Genomic DNA, 10441 nt, shown 5'->3' on the forward strand with positions numbered 1-10441 from the left:
TTGTTTAGATTCAGGTAAACCAACCACCACATAATTATTGCATTATACAAAAGGATACCAACTTGTTCAAGGTCATTTTGAACACATTGAACCACATTCAAGGTCATTTTTGATAGAAACCAAACTGAATTTTCAACAACTTGTTCTCTGTAATTATGTACTGGGTAAGTTAAATGTCCAATGATATATAATGTCTCACTCCATTCTACCTTCAATATCTAGGTCTTGTGTTTCAAACCACCAGGGAGTTGTCCAGTATTAGGTTTGCCTGATAACACACCACTCGCTGCCATAACCTGACACATCCTTAAATGCCCTTACTACATTAATCCAAGTCAAAATGGAGTCAAATGAAGAGTAATCTTGGCCTTGACCTACTTTCAAGGTCACAAGTTTTAAATCTTATGAAGCCTTGATTAGAATTCAGAGTAATATGGTTAACTATTAACTGGTCTATTATGATATTTAAAGACAACAAAGATTAAAGGATTTTTTTTTTCTTTTTCATAATTTAATAATGTAAACTCTTCTCTTTAATATTATAACACATACAGTTGACACTCATAAACGGCTGGCACATAGTATTAAGATCCATACAAAAGCTGTTTCAGGAAGTCACAAATTAAAGTTTTCTAAATATTCATCAACCACCTAATCTATGAGAACGCCGTTTATTGTATCTCCTATACAGGTATCGCACCCTCTTGTTCATGTCGTGATGTTTAGATGGGAATGTTTCCCTTAATTTTTCCCCATCAAATCGTAGTCTACGAAGGAGTCTGTGTAGTTCAGACCTGTCTTTCTGACCAATCAGCCAAGATGGACCCTTTTGAAGATCTGCAGGATGAATGTCCCCATCTCCAAGAATATCTGATGAAAAAAAAACCATCAAAAGTTAGGAAAGGCTTCTTTTTTAACCCAAACTCCATACACAACTAGGAAAGGTTTCTGGATTTTTTTTAACCTTTTACCCAAACTCCATACAATATAAATACATGACTAATTGAATAATGTCATACCAATTGTGAACAACATCCTTAGTTAAATAGCGGGTTGAACAATGGTAGAATCCGAATGGTAGACACAAAGCTCAACCTAAAAAGTGTTTAATTTTCATCATCTCTAAAAATAAACCTGGAAATATATTAGACATGCAATAAAAAATTGTTTTACAATCCTGTATAATTACATCATGTACTTACAATATCGCCATCTCTTCTAGGCTTTTAAACAAATAAATTTCTATACTTAATTAACTTATTCCAAGCTGAAAATTGAGGAATTTTATTACTCTAAGGGAAACTAGATGTCCAATGTTCTATTTTATCAACCTACCTATATAGTCATTTTGTCCAAATAGAGCATGCTTTTCATCCCATCTATCCTTTGGTTTATATTTCGTCATACTCCTAAATGGTTTGTCATCACGTGGAAGTAGACCTAAAACAAGAGGATCAACAGTCATCTGACAAATTTGGATCATACGAAGCATTTTTGTACTGAAAATGAGTTGATTCTATGGAATCTAATGAAGAGCAATTAGTTCAAATCATATCTCTGCTAGATCTCTATTGTAGACCTAAGTACAGATGTTTGAAATACCGTTATGTTTTTCAAGATGGTGGCTGTGGTAACCATCTCGAATTTCTTACCGACCCTATAGCTAAAATAATGACACTTTGCCAGAACCATCTTCAGATCTTCACTTGCATATGTTTAGCTCAATCTAAGTGATGACTCTTGGAAAGTTTAAATTGTAAGAAGCACATAATAAATGTGCGACAATGCACTAGGGCTATCAATCAAAAAAGTATTACAGTCTACTCCAATGCTTTACTAAAAAAGAGTTTATAATATTAAATACAAATTAAAATTTAGCTCACCTCCCTTGAACATATTTTCATGATATCCGTACGACCTTGGGGTACTAATCTTGAATGGTGACTTTGGCTGATATTTGTTAGGTCCATCTTGATATCGAGTTCCGGGAATTTCATCTTCATTTTCAAACTTTTTCTTCTTGTTGGCTTTAGGTTTTTGGCGTTGAGACCAGTTACTACAACATGATACTGGTATACAGGACACCAATGGTTGTCCAAGAAGCAAGGACTCCTGACTGACCAGAAGAGGTTTTACTGAACCCTTAGCTACTGAGAGTTTAGACACAGCAAAAGGTTTTGATAGATGGCTGAATAATTTTCCTATAGTGCAGGCCATGGTAAATGTTGTTTATAGTTCAGCTGTAAATCTGGACAGATATCATCTGAAAGGAAAAATAAATAATAGATGCTTATAAATTATAAACAGTTTTCAAATAACGACTAAAAATTATTGTTAGGTCAAAGATATGCAATTGATGCCTATAGTTTCTTCCAGTGAGAAATGCACATTATACAAAGTTTCACTGAGAGGCTTCATCTGGCTGAAAATCTGGATGCATTAATCGTATACAGAATGAACGTTTTTAGCACAAATACAATTGTATATCAATTAATTTATTATCACATAATCTGTCTGATATCCAGTGAATTTGCCAGTGTAATATTTTTGAATGATGTCACATATCCAGGAGCATTTTTATTGGCTGTGCTGGGCAGGAAATTCCTTTTGACATCCATGACAGAAACAATAAGTGACATAAAAAAATAATACATGATATTACGCCATGTATGTCAGAATTTCACGACGGTGAAATGAAATGGCTGTCTCTAATTGGCGGGGTTTACAAAATTTGATCATAGTCATGGATATGAATCTGGTTATTTGCATAGTCTTTTGGAAAATGAACTATGCAAATAAGTGCCCTCCTTAACTAGCTAGCTGGCAAACTTTACAAAAATTTCATTATTATGTGCAGATGCATGCAAAGCTGCAATGATGTAGCTTGACTGAAGGCTGGCGGTCGATTTCTGACAGATGGTCCACGTCTTCCGGAAGGGAGTGGATGATTACTTGTTCTAGTGTGTGTGGACATTATATTACATGTACATAACATTAGTGTAAAAGTTTCTTTTTTCTCAAATAAATTGTAATTGATGTACATGTCCACAAATAGCCTGAGATACTCTGGTCCTGACAGCAGACTTAGACATTATAACAGATTGATGTCTGGTCAGGGCCAGAGCGCACTGCTATTTCAAAAGGTGGAAATCGTCAACACTGTTTGGTATCTAGGCCATCTCCGATTCAGACTGCTTACAAAACTTCACTGAGAAACTTCACTTACCATGGTCTTTTCAACAAATGAATGCAATCCATTTTCTCATGCAAGTATGTTATATTATATCAATAAAGTAGTTTCTTTTCCACAACTCTAAATTTCCCTTCTTGTCATCCATATTTTCTCACAGTATGCAAATCATCTCTAAATGACGGATTGCTTTACATGTATTTGTATTCATTTGTTGAAAAGACCAATGTTAATACTTAAATGTTGCTTTTTGGTACATCAATCTGTCATAATGGGGCTCAACGATTTACTCAAAACCACCCAAAACTACCAAAACATGTACATAACTTCTCATTAAATTAGTAACATTTGCTGAATCTAGATTATTTAGATTGAATGACGTAATTGATATTCAAAGAGCAGGGTTCGACATTGATGGTTGCCAAATAGCTCAGAACAAGTAGAACACTGGTCCGGGCAATTGAACTCTGACTTCTATTTGCTCGATTGGGTAACCTAGATTTTCACTGACAGTGAATTAAAACTAACCTTGTAACATGTAATATGCAGAATAAATATTTCATCAATCCTTGCTGATACATCGCTGTGTTATTTTATTTAAATCTTCATAATGACATCATTATTATGATAAATTAATGTCTAAGTCAGGTGACAGGGACACAGTATCTCAGGCTAGTCTACAAACACCTGTGGTTTTGTGATCATGATCAGGTGTGTCCCTACAAATACAACCTCGTCCATTCAGTCAATAACAGTTTATTGTTAATTTTGACCCATGCACCACTGAACACGCATTTAAATTTTAAGCTTTGATTTCTTCTAATTCATTGAAAACACTCTATTTTTGGAATTTCAAGGTGAATGACTTGGACATAAAGTTGATTACCGGCAAGTACATGCTATTTTAATTGAACACTGATATTTCTACGTGCATATAGTAGACTCTAAATATATGAGTGTAATTGTCCCTATCGGCTTTTGAAAAGGCCTGCTGAGCAGCCGATCAGTTTCCTTTTCCGTTCAACTTTGCCTTTCACATTCTTCAGCGTAATGTTAGGTCGAACTTCAAAAAAAGGATACTAGAAAGTGCAGAAACTAAACTTTTCATATAAAATATCGTTAGAGTAGAGCTTGAAGTTAACATTATTCAGGCAAATATGTGTATTGTTTCGTTGACATAAAGAAACCTGTATGTTTACTTACAATTATTAAACCACAAAAGTGGTAATGCTTCTCTCTTGCTCGTTCGCCATTATAAACAAGCTGCCCAGGGACCATGATCAAATTTGAAACCGAGCGCTTCAAACATTTAGGTGACCGAGAGATGCTTACAACGTTTATATAATATGTTTTGCCTTCTGCTACATGTGAGGGGAATTAGCTCAAGTGGTAGAGCGCTCGCTTAGCATGTGAGAGGTACCGGGATCGATACCCGGATTCTCCAAAGTTTTTTTATTTTTTTTGTATGTTTTAATTATTTTATTTTTGTCGATGTGGTGAGTTAAGTCTATGATTCAATTTTGATAGAACAACCATTTTTTTTTTTTTTTTTTTACTTTAATGTAATTTTGGTATTTTTTTTACTTTAATGTTTTAACATATAGTCTCTGAGACGGTTGCAGTCTATGATTGAAAACTGCCATCGAGTTGCCGACTTACGACTTAATGATGTCGACATAATTTAGGCATTAAACAGAAGAATATGTCGACTTAACACATGTGCCTGCCCACATAATGATTCAAAGATAATTATGTACAAAGTCGGTTACTCGGCGATTAATCGTGTTCACCTCGGGTGTGACACCGACTTGTTTGTTATATTGATGTCGACATGTAAACTAAACGAAGTCGACATCTGGTCTTGAAAGTGGAAACAAAAGGCCACCCTTTCATAAAGCACTGTATGATGCTGCAAGGCACCAAACAGCAGATATCGGCGTTGATTTATTAATTCAGGTTTTTATTTATTTAATAAAAAAAAATGTGATCCTGCACATCCCGGCCATGCAGCTGTAGCCTGCGTGTATAAATGTACGTAGCTGTTAGTCCGAGCTGAGGAAGCTAGAGTGCAAATTTCCATCCTCTTGGCCAAAGGGTAGAGTGATATTAAGGTTTTTTTTTACCGTAAATACGTTTTTTAAATTATTTCCATTTGTTGCCAAATGATTTTGGGCGCAATTGATAGTTGTTTGGTTAGGTTTTATGTCATATTAATTAATAGTTTTTATTCGTGCTATGTCTCTTTGCAATAGTGGAATATCTTGTCCATTTATAGTGCTATCTCACTGAAACATGCAGGCAGAGACACATCCCCTCGGTCATTTATACTGACAACGGGCAAACTCACTCACTCCCTTTTATGCTAAAGTGTTTACACCCCCAAGTACGAGTAGTGTACGGGAATGTAGTAGTTAGCGGAACGCCAGGTTCGTCCCAGGAAAACTAAATGGAACACGCTGCAGATCTTACACTTGAAGCCTCTACTTGACAGTGTGAACTGAATATGCATACCATATTTCATATGAAGCCGGTACCGTTGGGTAGTTTCACATTTATATTTCAAAATCTCTTTGGTCTGTAGTCAAATAAACTGTCAATTAAACTTGCGATTTCTTATTGCTATATACAATTGTAGTGTATATAAACCTCAAGCTTCATAAAACATAATTATGTACAAAAATGACATGGACATGCAGTATTGTAATATTTTTTATGAGTTCTAAAACGTGAGGTGATATTTATTTACCGAAATATTGACTGGTATATATAGGAATGTATGCCGTTATCGCTATGGAGAATCCATATAATACATGTACTATAGAATATGTGTGTTAAGGCCGCGAATTAGTTTGTTGTACTGTGACCAAATAAAGCTTTTTGTTGGCAAACAAAGCATAACAATTATTATATAGCAGACGCATGTTTCGGTACGACCCCGGTCATCCTGTAAACATGTTCTCCTATGTCGTTTTTATTGACGAGATGACAAGGAGAATAAAATATAACACAATGTATACAGGATAAATGAGCAGCATAGTGTATTGATAAGAATATAGTGATATAACATTAATAAAATTGTCTCTCTATTCTGTGTAATGCACATGAAACTGAATGAATAACAAGTAATAGGCCTAAAAATCGGTGGAAATGTCTGGATTAAGATGACGTCTATCCTTTGTAAATGACGTCATGCTATGTCATATTTGACGTCATAAAATGACGTCGGTTGAAATTTTGGAAGATATTTATTTACGGTCATTTACGTTAATTCAGTCATATATACGCAAATATCAAATTAAAGCAAAATGGGGTCTGGTATTTTTGAGATCGGCCCAATCGGCCCTCTGGCACTCTGGAAACCCGAAGATCGGCCCAATCGGCCCTCTGGCACTCTGGAAACCCGAAGATCGGCCCAAATCGGCCCTACGGCACTATAAGGGTTAATAAAATTGTTAAGAAACATTTTAGAAATTGTAGAATCCTTTGATAGACTTTTTTAGTCTAGTTCATGTTCATTGAATTTTTATTATTAATGGTTTGAACTTATGTGCTTTAACGTTTTAGGAAATGCGCCGCAAAGCGGCAAAATTTTCTAATATGAAGTACGAAAAATGTGCAGGAGGACCCTTTTTCTTCCTACGCCCATGCAGTTGCACATTAAAGTTTAATGAATTGACTGATGTAATTCATGCCAATAAAGGATGGATCTTTTCTCTATTTCTGTAATTCTTTACCTTTTTCTTTCCTCTTGGAAATGTTTTATAACATGGGAAAACTAAAAATGAAGTCTATATAGCAGTAATAATAATAATAAAAAAAAAAAAAACAACAGCCACCTGTCAGCCATGTTTTTTTCTGATTGTCACCTGAGTTCGAATACAAAATGAAACAAAAACATACACTGTATATAAGGACCATATATTGACCGATCAGGCCCATGAAACCAGTCAGTGATGAGGTATCAACTTAACCTTTTAATCTATGAAGAGTATTTGATTCCATTACATCTGTTACATTTCCTATGAAAATTGAGCAAATGATGCTCACAAAATTAATGTGTTTCCCAAAATAAACTATGGTAAATTTGACCCTCTCCCCTGGGGAAAATTCCGAGACCCCAGAGCCATGAAATTCATAATATTGGTAGAGGGCCTTGAGACCTTTCAATCTATGAAGAGTATTTCTGACAAACAAAATAATACATAATGGGTTAGGTCCTAGGTCCCAATTTACCAGGAGCGAATTAAGCTGCCATGTTTACACGCACATAAAGCCGTGCATGCTCATCATGAGCTAAGTGGGCTACGCAGAAGCTTTACCATTTGTTTGGAAAGAATATGGAAAATAAGCAATTTCAAATGGTGGAAATGAAACCACGATCCGCGAGGGATTTTCCCCATAATGGTACAAAACACAGGTCCTTTGTACAATCGGAACACCTCGCCCACTTCTTCGAACATAGGCTCGGACCTAACTGTATGAATACACATGAAAATGATGTATTTTGTGGTCCGCCGGACAATGACCAAATTACCACTACCTGTAGGACTATATCATTGAGGGTTACCTCCCTTGTGAAACATACAGCGTTATTTTTGTCTGCTTCAAATCTCTATATGTACCACAAAGAAGAACTTAAAACAAACTCCCTGATTTATACTATCTAAATTTGTGTTTTACAAGACGTATGCGATATATTTATTGGAATGAACATGAATGCTCGAACAAGAAACTTTGAAATGTTTTAGAAAATTTATCCAACGGTAACCTTTTATGAATGGAATATATGACTTAATACATTATACTTCTTTGAAGAATGTTCATAAATTGTACCTCAGTTCGTGCGTTATTTATACCATTAAAACCGCCGACCAATGGTATTTTTTTTCTATAGTATAAAAAACCGGAGCGGACGAATCAAGTTTTTTTTTCAGTTTCAAAAGTTACATACTTTACACCATTACCGTCATTGGAAAGTTTGAGCTTCTAATTTTACTTCAAAATAAAAAATGTCAAAAATAATTAATTGCTTTCCAAAAAAGTCCATAGCACTATGTCCTATATGGAATAAAGTACTGATCACGCATGCACCATTTAGTAAAATATACTATTTTACATATTTTTGTGTTAGTAAGACATACATTTACATGAGTAAACACTATTTTTTTCAAATGATGAGTATCGTTTATTCTCTGTCGGCGATGGAGCTTCTTAAAACACATTTGTACCGAAATATCCATTTATTTGTGTGGTGACTGTTCCAACTTGAAGACCAGATAAGATACATTTTTTTTTCATATGAAAACGATATAGACAATAATCTAATTTGTTTACATGCTTCATCCGTGATTCCGGTCGCGTGGCATTATCAGTTCAATTAATATATCATTAAAAATTTAATTCTCCATAGTTAAAACTTTTATTCCTCGAATAAGAGATACAGAAAATGAGATATAAATACAATGTATATATATATATACACGTGAACATATATACAATCAAGGAAACATTATCGTAATTATTACAAACTCCTCTTCTGATTTTACTTATCAGCCATTATAATCATACATGTACAAACAAATTTACTAATACTGCAGCTATTAATATACCGCTAATTTCATTAGTTTGTAATCATGGTTTTAAAGAAGTTCATAGAATATTCAAAACCTTTTGAATGATATCCTTAATCATCATTTTAATAATACGTAAAGATAAAACAATTACATGTTACAAGACATTCACTTTTAACAAAATTGGTGATGTCCATTAAAAACACATTTTGAGTCCGATATCGCTGTTTGAAGTAGCCACATGTACCCCATTCCTAGCATTAATGTACCATAAAGACGCTAATTGATTACCATTTCGTGTTTGGTTTTAGCTTTGTGTGGCTAAGTCATATTAAATCTAGAAATATACCTGTCTCTCATATCCCTACGGCCCAATAGTCCGAAGGCCAGTTAGTCCCTAAGGCCCGTTAGTCCGAAGGTCCGATAGTCCCAGAACAGATAATGTATCTGGAATTTATGCGAACACGGTACTCAAAATAAGACAAAATACTTTGTAGTTAACTTGCTAAGATAAAAGAGACACGGAAAATGCTATTGAAAAACGAAATGTAGCGAATTTTAAAAATTGCGAAAATGATCATAATCTTGAAATACGTAAACGTTTATGATGTTAAAGAGTATATACATGTACATTGCAATCACGTTTAACATTTTCCGAGAAAGTAATATTATGGAACAATTTTCATCATTTAAATAAATCAAAGAAAGGGGGAATGAGACGAAAATAAAAGTCGTTAGTCGTTAAATTGTACAATATAGCGACGTACAGTAACTTTCAAGAGCGGGACGCGTGGGTAACTGACTTGTGTGTAAAAAAAAAAAAAAAACACACAACACACACACACACACACACACAAAAAAACCCAAACATACCGGCCCCTCCTTAAATCAAAAAGGTTATCTATATATGTTGCAATTGATGGTTCACAAGATCAATTGCATTTATGATTTAACTTTTTTTTCTTATTTTACAATAACTCATCTTCGTTACCACAAGAAATTTGAAGACATTACAACTATCGGACACTACATTGTATATTCAAAGTAGGGATACGTAATGAAAAAAACCTTTTTATAGCATATTTTCTCTACCATTACTCCTAGGGTAGATTTTTTAAAGAGACTGTGCAAAAATTTGAGTAATTTGTTCACAGGATCCCCTCCAATATGCTAAATTATCATACTACCGCTAGATAAAATTCAATTCTAGACATTTAGATATATACTTTTAGATAGTATAAGTTTGAAATATTGAACGTAAACGGTTGAAAAATGAATAAACAACAAAGTCGTAAAATGTTTCTTGAATTTTAATTTTTACATTGATAACTCTAAATAACGGAACTGTTTTCACTGGGACCTTTTGAATCAAGGCCTGCTGTTTGACCGTACACCGCCCAAAAGAGAGCGACTGAGTCATTATCAAAAATGAGGCAATTAATCAAATTTCTAGTTGTAATCTATATACAAAATCAAAGATACCATCATCTATAACTCATGTACAGTAGATATAGATGCAATCGAGGAATAAATACCTCTTATAGCCAACTGATTACGTTGAAGCGTGCTACCATGGGCGCCGCCATTTTTTCCGAAAGTAGTTCAAAATGGTTACTACTTAGGTCCGAGTCTAGTTTCGGAGAAAATGACGAGGTGATCCGATTGGTCCTTTGTAGTCAAA

At 34.5% G+C, this 10441-nt stretch overlaps 1 protein-coding gene and 1 non-coding gene across 2 annotated transcripts; one reads left to right on the forward strand and one right to left on the reverse strand.

Annotated features, from left to right (window-relative positions):
- Nucleotides 1-498: 498 nt before the first annotated feature.
- Nucleotides 499-4736, reverse strand: LOC138320634 (large ribosomal subunit protein mL51-like). Its single transcript, XM_069263758.1, has 4 exons — nt 4394-4736; nt 1884-2263; nt 1336-1440; nt 499-870 (listed from the first exon to the last, which is right to left on the reverse strand). The coding sequence occupies exons 2-4, from the start codon at nt 2215-2217 to the stop codon at nt 644-646; spliced, it is 666 nt and encodes a 221-aa protein (XP_069119859.1). The 5' UTR covers nt 2218-2263; nt 4394-4736; the 3' UTR covers nt 499-643.
- Trnaa-agc (transfer RNA alanine (anticodon AGC)) lies at nt 4562-4634 on the forward strand. The gene has a single exon. It is a non-coding gene; the product is annotated as a tRNA-Ala (tRNA).
- Nucleotides 4737-10441: the final 5705 nt, after the last annotated feature.

Source organism: Argopecten irradians, chromosome 1 (genome assembly GCF_041381155.1).
Source record: "Argopecten irradians isolate NY chromosome 1, Ai_NY, whole genome shotgun sequence".
NCBI lineage: Eukaryota > Metazoa > Mollusca > Bivalvia > Pectinida > Pectinidae > Argopecten > Argopecten irradians.